Raw genomic sequence first — 15,686 nt, 5'->3', positions numbered from 1 at the left:
TGTGTGTGTGTGTGTGTGTTTATTTTATATTTTGTCTTAGTTTTAAGAGCTGCCAGGTGGGGGATGCCTACAGGGGAAAGCATTGATTCCATCTGTGCGGTCAGTCAGCCTGAGAACATGCCTCTCACCAAGCCAGGGGAGCCGGTGTGCAGAGCATGCGACCCCAGAAAATCTTTAAAGTGACAGTAGCAGTATTTTATAGCCTCTTGGTTATTGATCAGGGAGGTAATATGCTACCTGGAAAGTTCCTAAACTAGTAACCAGGGCTGTCTGCAGGTGAGTTCCTTAGCCCTGAGCCTCCACTAGGGCCCCATTCATTCATGACAAGATGCTCTAGGCTGGGAATAGGGTGCCAGTAAATGTCAAAGGTGGGAGGCCAGGCTTCAGATGCTGTCCAGAAGCTCAGTGCCAGACTCCAAAACCCTTGATTCCAGATCTGGACAAAAGACTTCAGTTCTGCCCAAATCCTTGCAAGGCAAGAACCCCTTGCCCACTTCGACAGTCAGTCAGAAGTTTGGAAGGCTGAGCTGGCTTAGTTCAGCACCCCAGTGGCAGCCTGCCAGAGGAGAGGCCTGGGGGCTTCTTGGGCAACACTGAGATGCCACATCACCCATGGGCCTTTCCTCTGCCTGGAAGCTGGCTTCACAGTCAGGATGCCAGACGGAGGTCCTGCCCCTCACCAACAGCCCCCAGAGGAAAGTCACAGAGGGAGACATGCCGTAGATGTGACGCAGTCCAGAGAGGGACCGTGTGACCAGGCATGTGAGAAGTCCAGAGAGCCTGACTGTCTATGGGCTGAAGGACCCACAGCCCCACACCATCTCCTTTGGCCTTTGCCTTGTGTCCCGGGTCCCTCAAGGAACAGAATACTTGGAGCAGTTTACAACAGCGTTAAGCCATCTGTCCTTCCCTGCAGGATGGTGCAGGGAGGTGGCCCGGGAGCACGCGGGCGCTGCGAGTGCCTGTAGAGTTCTTGAGCACACAGGACTGTAAACATTCTTTAGAGGATTCACAGGCCAAAACCCTAGAGGGTCACCAAGAGTTAACAGTGTGATCAAATCCCTAGATAGGACTTCCAAGAGAGTGCGCTGCCCTGGCAAGACGCTCTCCAGGTGAGCTCTGGGGGGCAGCCCTCGGCAGACTGGAGAAAGGGGGGACGCGGGAAGGGTGTAGGGTTGGACCTAGAGGCAGCCACCCCAGTCTCCGCACATCATTTGCCAATTCCATTCAGACATTGCACATTTTAAAAATAGGTTTGCTTTTGTAACAAAAGCGTAAATAGATCTGTCTTAAAATAAGTCTTTCCTCTCCCCTTTTTTGGATCAAAAGGCATGGGGTACGGCCCCAACATGCTAGAAATGGTATGGGAAGGAGAGAAAACAGGCCCAGGTGGGAGTTTTAGGAAAGGATCAGACCTCTAAACAAATATATATATTACATATATATCTATACTACGTGTAATCTTCATAAAACATATATTAAGGCATGTAAAGCAACATAAAGAGCCAGCTTCATGACAAAAGTGAGCGGTGGCGGAGGTGCAGACATGAGTCCTTGGTATTTTACATGTATTTCTGCAAATGTCACTTAAGAAAAAGGAGAGACAAATAAAGGGGAAGGCACGGAAGGCCCCCCAAAATCTGTTTCTTGTGGATGCAGAAAGGTGGGAAAAGAGGGGGAGAGGGTTACCTGGGAGCCACCTGCCAGTCTGGGGAGAAAAGACGGATTCAGGGATGCTTGTTGGGCTGTGCTAAAGATGGGAAATGTAGCCAAAGGTCATGTTCACAAGCCCTGCTGGACGTGAAGATAAGAACTCCCCTCCCCAGTCTGTAATGCCTCAGAAGCATGAGACTATCCTAAGCACCTAGAACAGAGCCTGGTGCAGAAAAGGTGCTCCATAAGTATTTGTTGAATGAATTGCCATCTTTACTTGCATATGAACCTGAAACTGTCGCAGCCATGAAGGAGTGGAGAAGAACTGGAGGAAGACAGAGCAGCTGTTCTTGTGGCCACTGGAGGTCAGGCTGAGGTCTCTGGGCAACAGCTCTGGCGAGGGGAAGGCCTAGGGGCTCGGTGTTTGCAGCTTCGCTCTCCTCTCCCTCTTCTCTGGCTACATTCATCTCAAGGTGGGTGGTGCGGAGGACGGTGGAGCTTGGCTTCTTTCTCTCCCGCACTAGCCTCGTGGGTACGTGGATGGTGAGAGTGCCTGGGCCGGTCCTCATCTGGGATGCTGGAGATGGGGGGTAGGGTCCTAGAAGCTGGCCTCCCAGATTAAGGCCGCGTCCCCGCTCCCTGAGGCCCCCTCTCAGCTGGCCCACAGCACATTCCAGGGGGAAGGGGGACAAGAAAAGGTCTCAAAAATGGTTACAAAAGCCCCATGGCTGACCACACCCCACATAAGGTGGGTCCTTCCCTCTGCACCTGAGCCCCTAGGGGGAGGCAGACCCCAGGCCCAGCGCATGAAAGAGCCTCCATGGAAGCCCTCACCGCACACCTCCATCCCAAGCCAAGCACCTCAGCTGAAGGCCGTCACGGGCTTGCGGCAGAGCCTCCTGGGGCTGGGCTTGGGGTGGGGCAGCAGAGCTGACAGGCTGGCACTGCACCTGGCACTAAGCTAAGGCCCCCGTCCTGGGGAAACCCATCCCACAGCCCCTTCCCATCTCCGCGCCCTCCTTTACTTGCCTACGAGTCCTGCCGTTGTCTCCTCCCACTTCCTCCGTGCTCTCCCTCCGTTACCCCTTCTCGACCTGCCCTGACCCTGCACAGACCTGCCCGCTGCTCTCTGACCACAGCCAGCGCTGTCCCTGCTGCGGGCCAAGGAGCCCCCCCTCCCCCCCGCCATCTCTCTTCTTGTCTTTGGCTCAAGCAGCGTGGGCCATGCCCACCGGCCCGCAGAGGAGCACCCACAGGCAGAGACGTGTCAGAGCCCTGGATAGAGCTGGGCCGGTGGGGCGGGCGGATGGGGAAGGGGGTGACGGCAGGTGCTGTCCTCCACGTCAGGACGGGCCGGAAGGGCCAGTGTCCACGTCCTCCTCCTCTTCACCTCAGTCCAAGCCCAAGAAGCCAGGGCATCTTCCCCACCAGGGCGCCTTCTCCATCAGGAAATGTTTCGGTAGGGCCACCACAATCCCGGCCACCACCAGGCCCGGCCTCTCTGTGACTTGGGCGTCAGGCAGGATGGCACTGCCCTGCCCTCTCCAGCCCCGGCCCAGGACCACCGTCCGAGTAGCGAGGGCTTCAGGCCAGGTGTGGTGGGCGCGTGCGCATGGAGGTACCTGTGCCCCTCTTGGCAGCCGCCCCTGGCCCCAGCCCGGCTCCCTGCAGCATTCCCGTGGCAGCACAGGGGCGGGGGGCCAGGGTGGGGGCCAGGACCCCAGTGGGCAGAGGAGGGCTTCAGAATGTGGCTCTGTGGAGCTTCCCAGCTTTGGCCTCAGCCAGGGCTTGCACTGAGGAGAAGAGAAACAGGGTGAGAAAGGCCGAGGCCTGGCCGGCTCCCCAGGAGGTTGGCTCTTGCAATGCCCACTACATGCCCTCACCTAGGCTCTTTCCCATTTGCCTGATACTGAGCAGCTGTGTCCTAGGGGTAGGGAAAGTACACAGCCTTTGGCTATAGTCTCCAATGTTATTTTGATTTACAAGATTTGGGGAAATAAGATCTGGAAGAAACAGCTTCTGGGGGCTTCAGAGGCTGGCAGGCTTGTCTGCTCTGGGAGGGTTTGGGGTGGGGGTCAGGGAACTCCTTCCCTGACAGTGGACGGGGAGGCCTCGGCGCTGTTTCCTGCCTGCTTCTGGAGAAGCGAAGCCCAGTGGCGTCCAGGAAGCGGCCCCCGCCAGCTGGCTCTGGCTCAGCACCGCGTGTGGGCGCTGGTGGGCTCAAGCGGGTGGACGGAGGGGTGAGGGCAGCATGGCGGAGCAGTGCTGAATGACAGGGTGTAGATGGCTTGATGGGGGTGATGGTGGGGTCCCACTCCCGAGTATGGATGAGGTACAGTAGAGAAGTGCTTACGTCAGAGCTCAGACCGCATGGTTTGGCTGCTGTCGGCGCCCCGCAGGGGTTCAGACGAGAGGGGGTTGGCTGGTGGAGTCGGGGAAGCAGGGGAGGTGGGAGGGCTTGGGGTGGCACATTGCACTGGAAACAGAAATGAACAGGCAGGTGAATTGGGCGTGGGGGTGGGGGGTAGCGAGGAGGCTGGGCGCCCAGAGCAAGCGAGGCCCGCCCCCGGCGGGGGGCACGGCAGGAGGCAAGCAGAGCGAGTGCTGAGCTGGGTGCCTGAGCAGGCTGAGGCAGGGCTGGCCTCGTCCTGGGGCCCCTGGAAGGAGACCTGCCCCTGGATCCTGGTCTGCTGAGGACCGGCGTGACCGTGGGTGAGGCCCGGCCTCTCTGGGCCTAGGGCTCCCCTCCCATCTGCACAGTGGGGGGATTCACACCCCTGTCCACTGCTGCGCAGGTAGCATGAGGGATGGCGGGTGTGAACAGCAATATCATTCATGATAATGACAACAGTGCAGTAAAATCACACAATCCAAACCACCAGGCCTCCATGAGTGACGAGATCCTGGTGGAGTGATCACCAGGTGAAACAATTCCATGAATATGGAGGCTCTGATAGGCTTAAAGAGGGTTGTTATCTTAGCTTAAGGGCTCAGAAACATGTTCCTGATATCACCTGAGACCCCCTTTTCATCACCCCACCCCTGAACAAACCATTATGAGCCTTAAAGTGGTGACATTTGAATTAATGAGATTTTACTCTATTATCATTATTATTCCATATTGAGAAGGGCAAAGTGGGAGGACCATGGAAGAGGAGCCATGTTGCTGGGACAAGCGTTCGGCAGCCTCCAGACCCCACCATGCGCCCCCCGTGCGGCTGGAAGGCAGCAGAATGGCAGAGAGGACGTCCTCAACTTGAGTTCAGAGGAGAACGAGACCTCAGCCAGGGTCACACTGCGTTTCCTCCAAGACACGGGTCCTGGTGTTGAACTTCCTAGTCCCTTGCTCCCCACCTGGCCCTGGACCTCACCACCTTCCCTGCATCCGTGCAGGAGAAAGGGCCATGCAACTACCATCATATAGTACACATACATATGCACGCATATGGACGTGAACATGGAACTCTCATGAACAGGGACGTGTGTCTGCCCACACACAGTACACAGGTTGTGCATGGCATCTAGCCACACCATCTCTTTACCCTCGCACACAACTCAGATGCGTGTGTGCTCACTTCCAAACCCGTGCCCTTCCTTCCACGTGACCCAGCACACTTGTAACTTCACCCCCAAATACATTTGCAGATGCTTTCGAAATGTATTTTTGAATACACTGGTGTGTATATCTGTATCACAGAACCAGTGGCTTTAATCTGGCAACTTCAATTTCTAAGACAGTCAAAAAAGAAACCCCCTAAACTTAGCAAGGAATATCTCAAGGAAGCCAAACAGATGTTACAACCTGCATGTAGGGAAGCTCCTACAATGTATGCATAGAAGTGCTCCTGGGGGTCCTGCCACTCTGATTTATACAACAATCGCTGACTTGCTGGGTTCCCAGCCCATGGGAGGTTAGAAACAGGAAAACTAGAGAGGAATTGAGAAGTCCACTGACATGTATAAGAAGGCACAGCTGAAGAGAGGAAGTCTTTTGTACAATGTAGACATAGTGATTTTTAAAGTGTAACAGTTTGGGAACATTTAGCGTGGCTACAAACAGATCTACAGCCATCACGGCCCCTAGCACATCCTTTCAACCGAGGTCAGCAAAATATGCTTGTTTATGATACAAAACAAGCAAGATCAAGAAAAATTAATTATGTTAAACAAAACTTCTTTAAGAAACCAGAGAAATACTAAATATGTATGAGGAATATATCCACTGAAATTATTAAGAGTCACTATTGGATAGATGTGATATTGTAATAGCGCACTCACTGCATAAATAATCAGTCACGCATACTTATGTTCATGAGACCACGCTTTTCCTGATCCTGCACACACAGACGTATGTTCACAAACATTGCAATACATACACTGTGCACAACATACACACAAATACGTTTCTCACTTCTTATACTGCAAAAGAGAGCCAATCACACATGAAAACGTGCATTCATAAACACTGCCTCCACCCTTTGTACATTCACATGTCCGTAATCTACACTCCTCCAGTTTACCAAATACCAGCTGTGCTCATGATGATGGGCCTCCACATAGCACCCATAGGCATCTTGCACACATACACACTCCTATATTTGTGCCCAACATTCCCTCCACCCACACCACACTCTTGCATACACACAAACACACATGTATCTACAAACATTTCCTGATACAGACACTGCTTATGACATCCTGCCACACACACACAGACTTAAAATTGCTGCATCTTTCCATACACTGCATACTGGAATCTGCACACAGCTGTGTACTGACAAACGCTATGCTTGTCAGACTATGCCGTCCGTGTCACACACCCACACTCAGGCCTATGCCTGCTACACGGTCCCAAGACCCATGTCCAGCACTCCAGGCACACAGGGCCCAGGCAGGGACATGCGCCCACATTGCACGTGCCCAGGAACAGTCCCCGCTGGGCCTGGAGGAGCTGCAGCTCCGGGAATCTGGGCCACAGGCCAGGGGTGGCGGGGACAGTGGGCTAAGGCTGAGGTCTGGCCCTGCCATAACCATTTTTTAAATAGTTGGGGTTTTGGCAGAAGCAAGGTGACCGTTTGCTTTCGGTGCACAGATCCTGAAATGTAAGCTGGTGTGTATCATGGGGGAAATCTGATAGGCTGGGGTGGGTTTTGTTTTCTTGGAACCTTTGGCAGGGGAACTGTAGTAGAGAGAGCCAGGGGCCGGGGCAGGGCCAGAGAGGAGTTTTCAAAGCGGTGTTGTTCACTCTAACCCTTGAAACAGGAAGTTGCCTTTTGCTCAGGGCATGTGGAATTTGATCTTTGGAAGATTCAGGTTCATTTTTCAGCTAAACTATAGGGAGGCTCACAGAGGCCTCCTCGCAGCCAAACCGGTTCTTCTGCCTTTTGGTTGCAGGATGGAGCTCTCCGAAGCCCATCCCTCTGCTGCAGTCGGCTCCAGCCCGACTCAGCCCCTCTCTGAAATGCCCCCAGGGGCTCTCCCTGGGCGTCCGCCACACTGACTTCCAGTGGTCCTTCCTCAAGGCTTACTCAAATCCCCTCTGTCAGAGCCTAAAACCCTCTGGTTTCTGAAAATATCCACATCTAAAATGCTAGAAAAAACACAAACGGCTCCTATTTCTACTTCCGCTCTTGCTGTTTCACCTAGCGGCTTCACCATCAGCACCACCACTACAGCTGGCTAGCACTTCCTGGGCACTTCCTGAGTGCCAGGCACTGTGCTGGGGGCTCAGCACACACAGTGTCCCTTCCTCAAACCCCCAAACAGGTATCCTGGCTGCAATTTTACACACGAGGAAATGGAGTCTCAGAGAACCAGAATTCAAATCCTTCCTGATCACCCGCACCAAATGCCATTCCTTCCGTGGCCCTCCAGCCACAGACCTTATCTGCTTGTTGCCTGACTCTTGGCTCGGGTGACTGGGACTGTGGCCGGCCTGCCAGTCTCTGCACCGCAGGCCTGACATCCTTCCAGGGCCTTCCTCCCAGTCGGCTTGGGTGGTCCTCCCCGTTCCTCTCCCCTGACCACCTCTCGTCCTGAGGAGGGCAAGGACCTCGTCCATCTCCCAGGCTTCATGACTTACCCGCTGCCTTCCAGCCTCCCATTCAGGCTCAGCCCTGCCCTTCCTCCTAGTTACATGCCCATCCACTCGGGGGGGTGTGGCTCAGGCTGCCTTCAGTCTCAAAGTGTCTGCTCGGGACCCACTGGCCTTGGTACCGGTGTGGAAGAAGCTGCCCACACTCATCTTTTCTTAGCAGGAAAGTGAGTTGGTCAGGAGCTGAGGTGGTGACTGCACCAGCCTCAGCTCCCTGCTTACCTGCACCACCTCCTCTTTTATTCTCCCTATGTGTGGACAGCAGGAGTAGGGAGTGCAAGGCCCTCGAACGCCTGTCCCTCACTGCACTACTGCCAAATACTGTGATCCTTCTCACTCAAGCTCAGTGGATCAGTTCTTCTCTGTGCCTTTCCCTGACTTGTCCAGGGACGATGGCTCCCTTTCTGCGTGGCTGCAGCCATTCTGCCATAAAGTGGCCAGGAGGCTTGTCATGGCTCTGAGCTCCTGGATGTCAGCCACTGTGGCCCCTTTGTACCCACAGAGCCCAGCAGAGTACCTGGTGCTCAATAAATGCTCACCCTGACCATGAGGAACATCTGCCTGGCCCTGCTCCTCTCTGTTCCTGGCCCCCGGCGGCACTGCACTCCCTCCCCGGCACCTGATCAGCCGGTCTCCCTGGCAGAGCGAGGCCCAGCCCCTCTCACCAGACAGCATGCGGCCCCTGCGGGAGGCCTCGGTCGCCAGGGCGCAGGAGATTTCAATCCGCTTCTCCTGCTCCTGCAGCTGGCTCTCTGAGTCCTGGGGCACGTCCACAAGGTCCCCCTCGCCGATGGGCACCACGTTCTGCATGCTGAAGAGGCACAGACACACAGACATGGAGCAGGGGACAGGAGGGTCCGATTGGCTTGAGCAGCCTGTGGACCGAGGCTGGCAGGGGGCCGGGGCCTGTGAATGTGTAGGCTCTGGTTCCCAGCAAGGCTGTCCCCAGGGGTGAGTGACACCCCTGCAGAGCACACACTGGGCCCCCTACCCGCAGTGCTTTAAAATGAATTAGAAGGTTCAAGTGAACATTTAGGGCAGCCTTGAAGGGAAAAAAAGCCAGCAGCGGGCAACCCACCAGTTTGCCTTGATGATGGCACGTGCATGAGGCCAGCAGGCCTTCTGGGCTCCCAGTGGCAGCGTCACTGCCCCACCGCATGGCCGGGCCCTGCCTGCTGCCTGGAGCCCCTGCTTCCATTCGGTCTCTGCTGGGGAGTCTCAGGGCCCACAGCGACGTGGGGTGAGGCTCGGATTCATGGCACTGGTGCACCAGATGTGCCAGGTACTAGGGTGGGCAGTGGAAGCTGAGGTTCACCCAGGTTGGTTACCTGGACTTGGCAATGAGCGTCTTGATCCTCTCCACCTTCTTCTGCTTCTCCTTCAACTCCTCGGGGCTCAGGGGCATGTCAGGCTCCAGGTCAATGTACCGTTCGGGGATGAAGACTTTGTCTGGCGTGGAGAGCTGTGGACAGGCCAAGGTCATCCCTCCATCCCCTCCCGGGCTTCTCGCCCTCTGCCCCTCTGGGACTCCGCTCACCTCCTTACTGATGTCCACGTCATAGTGCTGGGGCTCCAGCTCCATTTTGCGAAGCCGGGCGATTTCCTCCCGTGGTGTCTCATAGGCCTGCCCACCAGGCTCCTCTGCCCGCAGGGCTGCCTCCAGGTTAGAGATGTCCACCTCATGGATGCTACGGTGACGGCGCACCTAGGGGACAGCATCACATGACCACACAGGGCCTTTGTTCACTGCTACCCATTCCTCCAGGCAGCCCCAAGCACGGCTATGTCATTCCCGCCAGCACCCCTGATCTGGCCACTGTCCCCCACTGCAGATGGGCTGTCTGTCCTTCCATGCTGCCTGTCCAAAGCCTGCCCACCCGCAAGGGCCCAGAGGTGCTGTCCCATCAATGTCATTCGTCCACTTTGTTCCTCCCCATCCCACTGTAGCCTGTGTTCACATTCTGTGCCCTGTGTTTTGGGCAGTTGAATCAGCATGTTACATTGATCACTAATCATCTCAGATTATAGAAGTTCCAGTCCACCAACTAGAATGTAAGCTGTTTGATCTCAGGACTAATGGATCCTAATTTTTCTGTGTTTCTGAAATTTGGTGGAAACAAAACTTAGGCAGAAGCCTGAGGCTACTCCCAACTCTATACTTAATAGCTGTGTGGCCCAGGAATCCCTTAATTTCTGGTGACTTTGTTTTCCTATCTCTGAAATAGGGATTATAATTCCTAACCCAGGATTGTGGAAAGAGAGAATGTGATAACCTGAAAGAGACGTGTGAATTGTATTGTGCCAGACAACGGTGAGCTATTATAATTATCTTCCGTGTATCCAGCTCAATGCCAAGTACATAGAAAATGCTCTAAAGACATGTGTAAGTGATGGCTATTTCTGGGTAGTGGCTTTTGTATTGTTCTCTGTTAACTGAATTTTGTATAATTCATTTCAACCAAAATAGTCAAGGCATTCCTTTTTGTGAGTTACTTTTCTTTAAACACTAAAAAGCAAATACTTGTGGCAGTATCTTTTCTGCCCTGCAGGGACAGGGCTGCCCCAGCCTTCCCAGGTGCCCATCTGGGGTCCTTCCCGCCCCCTCTCTCCACCCGCCAGGCTGGCCGTGCCCTGAGATGGGCAGTGCTGTCAGGTGCCGGGACATTACCACTTTGTAGGCGGGCCGGGGGCTGGGGTCGGGGGCGGGACTGGCCGGGAGCTGCAGGCTCCGCCGCTTCTCCTTCACGGAGCCGCTCTGGTGCCGCCGCATGCGGTCGATCTGCTCCTCCACGCTCATCTTCGCTTTGCCCTCCCCAGGGAACACAGCACTCTTGGGGCGCTCCTGCGCAGCAGGAGAATGGGACTCAGACAGATGCCTCGTTCCCCCTCCCCCGTTTTTCATCTACCCTAATCCTCTAAATTTCCCTTCTCTGGGAAGCCTGCCTGACATGCCCAAAAGATATGTCCAAGCCCTAGCCCTCTGCACCTGTGACTGTGACCTTGCTTGGAAATAGGGTCTTTGCAGATGTGACTGAGTTGAGGACCTCCAGATGAGATCACCCTGAGCTAGCGTGGGCCCTGAGTCCCCTAATGGGTATCTCATAAGAGACAGGGAAAGAAGGCACGGTGAGGCGAAGCTGATGTCTGGAGGCAGGGATCGGAGTGATGCGTCTACACCAGCCAACAAGCACCACGGACCACTGGCAATCCCCGGAAACGAGGGGGAGGTGTGGAATGGGGGCTCCCTCACAACCCCTGGGAAGGACCAGCCTTGTGACACTTTGATTCTAGACTTCTGGCCTCACCAGGTGTGAGAGAATAAACTTCTGTTGTTTCAAGACACCCAGTTTGTGGTATTTTGTTAATTTCTTCACAGCCCTAGGAAACTAATACACTGCCTTAGGTCAGCACGTGTGACTCTGACCACTGATTTTTGCTGCATTTGTAACTCACCTCTGGCATGTTATGTTTGTCAAATATTCTCGTACCTTTATTATGCACATCTTCTTCCTCCCTTGATGCGTCTCCCCAAAGGAGAACATCCCCAGCGGGGCTGCCGCCCTCCCCCCACCCTGGCTTTCCTGAACAGGGACAGGTGGGTGGACATGCAGTGAGGCCCCTGGGCTCCCGGCCCAGCCCAGGCCGGCACTAGCTCGTGGAGCCTGCTGTGCACTCACCCGGGGGGACAGCCCATTGGCGAGTCCGCCGATGTTGGCACTCCTCCTCACCACTCTTGATGGAGTCACCTCAGTATCAGTGGGTGACTTTGTCCGAGGGGGGACGATGCCAACTGCAGGGACACAGAACAGCCAGTGGGCCTCAGGAGGACAGGAGGGCAGTCAGAGGAGCCTGCTTCTTAGAGAGCCAGCTGAGGCAAGCACTCCCTCTCTGGGGTCCTCTCTGACCCTTGGCTTCACTTCTAAGGGATGATGGACAGGCAGTACCTTTGTTGAGAGCTGACTGCTTCTCTGCCTCCACCTCTTGCCTGGTAGGCACAAGGCTCACGTCTCTAGAGGTGTCCAGGGTTGATGTCTGGTGGGGTTCTTTCTTGCTTTGCTCGCAGCTCACCTTGGGCTGGGAGACAGGATGAGAAGATGGTTGATGCTAGAGTGACTGCCAGGAATTTGGCCCCAGTGGTGTTTCTCTGCAATGGCTGGAGAGCAAGCTCTTAAAACACGGGACAAGGAAACTATGTGTGCCTGCAGGGAAGTAGGTAGAATGCACAGGCACCTCCCACCAGGCAATGCTGGGCCATCTTGGGGAAATGAGGGCTCAGGGCCTCCAGGAGGCCCATCAGAGAGGCCCTGGACCTGACCCATCTTCCTAGGAGCATCAGTGTGCAGTGAGCCCGAGAGAAGGAATGGCCAGAGGACAGGCGACAAGGCCGAGGGTCACTGGGGATTCCGTCGGGATCCCACCGGAGGCTTGAACAAAAGAACCAGGTAGGCTTCGGTGCCAGGATATTGGGGGAAGGAAAAGGGCACTTTTCACAAGACTAGAAGGGGCCTCGGAAGCCACTGCGCCATCGCCTCCTGCTGTAGAACTGAGGCCCCTAAGTCCCGGTGAGGGAACAGGGAAAGAGGCCGAGGCCAGAGGTCAGAGAGGGCAGCCCCAGTCCAACGGGAGCCCTCTCTCCTTTCTTCAGGTGAAACAGGTGCTGTTACCTGCTAGGCCCACCGCACTGGGCAGCCCCTCGGGGGCCATGCAAACACCGCAGCTGAGCCTGGATGGGAATATGGGCTTCCCAGCTGGGGCACAGGACTCTTTCTACTCACCGTGCAACCTCCTCCAGGCCTAACTGCACATCTCTCCTGGACCTTAGCCAGGGATCCAGGTGAGAGAAGACGCCAGAGCAGGGGAGAAAGGGGCCTGTGTCCTTATACTCCAGGGACAGATGAGACCCAAAGAGGACACAGGCAAGGCAGACAGAGAGAGAGCACGGGGGCCCTGGAGTCTGAGGCGGACAAGGGGAGGAAGGGACTGGAGCGGCCCGGTGGGGGGCCACTTGATCCCATCATCTGGGGGGGCATGCCACCCCCACAGCCATGAGCTGCCAGGAGCTTGGACAGGGGCAGGACCTCAGCTGCCCAGTGTCCATAGGAAGCAAAAAGGGCGAAGGGCCTGTGGGAGCGTCTTGCCATCCGTCCCTGTCCCAGAGCCCAGCTGGGCAGAGGGGAAGTGGAAACGGAGCTGTGGGGAAATCAGCACCGGAGGGGGACGGCGACTCCGTGGCCTGCCCTGGCCCCTCGTGTGGTCCTTTGCCCCGCTCCCTCCGCCCCTGCCCTCCAGGACCCAAGGGGACTGGGTACCTGACCCCTGGCTGCCTCGCCGCCGCGGTGCCAGGAAGGGGAGTTGGGATATGGCCAGAAGTGGCTCTCGCTAGGGAGTGGAGGCACGGCTGGGGGAGACTCCAGGGGGGCGTAGGTTTTGGGGAGGGGAGGCCGCGGCGGGCCGGGTTCCTGAGGCGGAGAGAAGCCAGAGCATTAGGAGGACAGAGGAGCCGCTGTGAGAGCAGGAGAAGAGAGTGTTAGCAAGAGGCAGACAGCGATGCCGCTGGGCCCGGGCAGAGGCCTGCGCCACCAGACTCCCACCCATGGCCCGGATGGAGCTCCAACTCCAGGCGAACGCTCAGCCTGGCCTTGAAGGCTCTCCCCAGCTGAGCCCCCACTGGGCACTGCACCCCGCCCCTGCCCGGCATCTCTCTGAAGCTCTCTTCTCACTGCCCTACCACCGCACGGGCACATTCTCTCCCACTGGGGCCCTGCTTCCACCACCTCACCCACCTACAGTTCCTTCCCCTTGGTCCTCCACCTGTCCCCATGCTTAGTGGCCTAGCTCAAGTCCCCTCGTCTCTTTGCAACACCAGAGCATTTACAGAGACATAGCCACTACCTTGCTGAGGCTGGTTGTTTCCTGTGAACTGGTCCCAGTCCCCACTGGACACTGGGCTCCCTGGGTGAAGGGCCCTGGGCATGAACACGTATCTTTCTGAGAAGCCCTGCTCCCAGGCCTCACCCCCAGTAGGGCATCAGCAAACACTGACTAGGAAACTGCTCCCTACACAGATGAGGGCTCTCCTGCCCCCCCAGGCCCATCCTGGACCTAATTCCTGGTCAGTGTTTGGTATCTTTGCTAGCTGCCTGGTGCTCTGGTAGATACCTCCTGGAAAGGAGGCTAAAGATGAGAAAGGGAGATGAGAACAGGAGAAGGAGAAATCTGGAAGGAAGTTCACTAAACTGGGTGTGAGAATGACTCCCTTAGAGCCGAATGTGGGACTGGAGGCTTCTGGGGAAGAGATGGGCGGAGAATCTGTGTAGTTTCAGGCAAATGAGGACCTGGCCCTCCCTTCCCCACCTACCTTCTACTCCTAATTTGCTCAACTTACCTCACTGGACCCAGGCTTGGTGGGGGACCCCTGAGAGCCAGATACCAGAGAAAAGGGGCTCAGGGGGCTGGTGAGGCTGGTGGAGCTGAGAGGGCTGGCGGGGCTGTTAGAGCTGTAGGTGGCCGAGGGGCCAGGTCCTCCTGGGGGAAAACAGAGAGGAGATTGCTGAGGGGCGTGTGGAGGAGCTGTAGCCGGGCACGTGGGTGTTGGTTTATGGGGTTGGGGGGATGCAGGGCCACCTGGGCTGCTGAAGGGGCTTTTCACAGGGCGGGGCCACAGGCTGAGAGGTGTGCCAGGCAGGGGAAGATGATGGTTAGAAACACCAGTGTAGCCTGAGACTAGGGCTTAAGGATGACATTAAGCCAACGGTCTTGGGGGCAAGGGAGAGGCAGGCGGTCTTTGACCTTTTCTGGGGAGAAATCTAGAGTATCAGGGTCAACAGTGTCTCTGGCTGGTATACCTGGTCCACTCTGGGGAGGAAGGGGTGAGCTAAGGGAACCCTACCCGGCATCCCAGGGTCCAGGGGAAGATTTGGGAGCCTGAGAAAGCCCTGACTGGCCCTGAGCACAGTGCGAGGGCCAGGAAAGGCATGAGGGTTGACGGCGTGCATTTCAGGAGGCCAGCGGAGAAGTACCCACCTCTGTGCTTGGCCGTGTCCGTGCCCCGGGAAGGGTTATTCTTCCTCAGCCCCTCCATCACATCCTGAATCCTCCAGATCTCCTTCTGGATTTGCCGGGTGAGCACCTCATTCTGAGACAGCCAAGGAGCAGGTCAGAGAGGTGGCTGGTGGGGCGTGTCCCAGCCTTCTACCCCCATCCCTCTGGACCAGCAGTAGGCAGGAGCTGTGCGCACGCATACACCCACGCACACACACACGCTTCCAGCACATTCATCTTCCTCACGGGCAGCCTCTGCCTCTTCTACTTCTATAACATGGAGTTCCAGAGCTGCCAGAGGAGAAAGCCTGTCATCGCAGGAAAGAGCCCATTTAGGCAAACATGTAGCCTCAGAAGCAAGAGAGAAGAAACCCACCCCATTGAGCTTCCCCGGGGTGGTCTTGAAGTGAATGCCCCTCTAGGTGGACACTTGCCAGTAGCCTGTTTTTTAGGGGCAAGAGCTTCCAGTTTACTGTTTTTCTTTACATCCAAACAGCCTTTTGTAATACCTACACCCAACGTATGCCTAGATAGTCATGAGTTATATTCAATTATATTCCATTACACTCTTTGAAAAATAATAGCTACCATTTACTTAGCTTCCCCCTGTACTGGGCACTGTGCTAAGAACTTTGCCTGCGCTAACGCATTTCAGGGGCATGAAAATTCCAGAGGCAATGGCAACAGCCAGTGCTCTTGACTTCAGAGAAAACTCACGCCCAAGACCACCTGTCAGTGAATACCGCACCCACCACCTGAGGCTGGGTCTGGTCCATTTGTCTCAAGAGCCGAAGCTCTTGACCACGGTGCTCTTCTTGCCTAAAATGTCTGTGTTGAAAAGGAGACTTGCCCACAGGACATGGTGCCTCTGGGTCCTCTGGGCCGGGGGAGCCTGCTC

The 15,686-nt window shown here is 55.9% G+C and overlaps 1 protein-coding gene across 18 annotated transcripts in view; it reads right to left on the bottom strand.

The window, feature by feature from the left end:
- Window positions 1-2,170: 2,170 nt before the first annotated feature.
- Window positions 2,171-15,686, bottom strand: part of PLEKHA6 (pleckstrin homology domain containing A6) — a 130,804-nt gene continuing 117,288 nt past the window's right edge. For 16 of the 18 annotated variants that reach the window (XM_036909653.2, XM_036909656.2, XM_036909661.2 and 13 more), the window contains 11 exons: window positions 14,771-14,882; window positions 14,133-14,272; window positions 13,057-13,206; window positions 11,692-11,821; window positions 11,425-11,537; window positions 10,416-10,589; window positions 9,285-9,452; window positions 9,076-9,209; window positions 8,413-8,558; window positions 4,007-4,129; window positions 2,171-3,446 (listed from right to left, as the gene is read on the bottom strand). In XM_036909653.2, the coding sequence (XP_036765548.2) occupies window positions 4,008-4,129; window positions 8,413-8,558; window positions 9,076-9,209; window positions 9,285-9,452; window positions 10,416-10,589; window positions 11,425-11,537; window positions 11,692-11,821; window positions 13,057-13,206; window positions 14,133-14,272; window positions 14,771-14,882 (1,389 nt within the window). In that variant the 3' untranslated portion in view covers window positions 2,171-3,446; window position 4,007. The remainder of the gene's footprint in view (window positions 3,447-4,006; window positions 4,130-8,412; window positions 8,559-9,075; window positions 9,210-9,284; window positions 9,453-10,415; window positions 10,590-11,424; window positions 11,538-11,691; window positions 11,822-13,056; window positions 13,207-14,132; window positions 14,273-14,770; window positions 14,883-15,686) is intronic. The other 2 variants (XM_036909651.2, XM_036909665.2) reach the window with 1 other exon arrangement.

Source organism: Manis pentadactyla, chromosome 9 (genome assembly GCF_030020395.1).
Source record: "Manis pentadactyla isolate mManPen7 chromosome 9, mManPen7.hap1, whole genome shotgun sequence".
Taxonomy (NCBI): Eukaryota; Metazoa; Chordata; class Mammalia; order Pholidota; family Manidae; genus Manis; species Manis pentadactyla.
The sequence above is the reverse complement of the archived record's forward strand: the minus strand, read 5'-3'. Positions and strand labels throughout refer to the sequence as shown.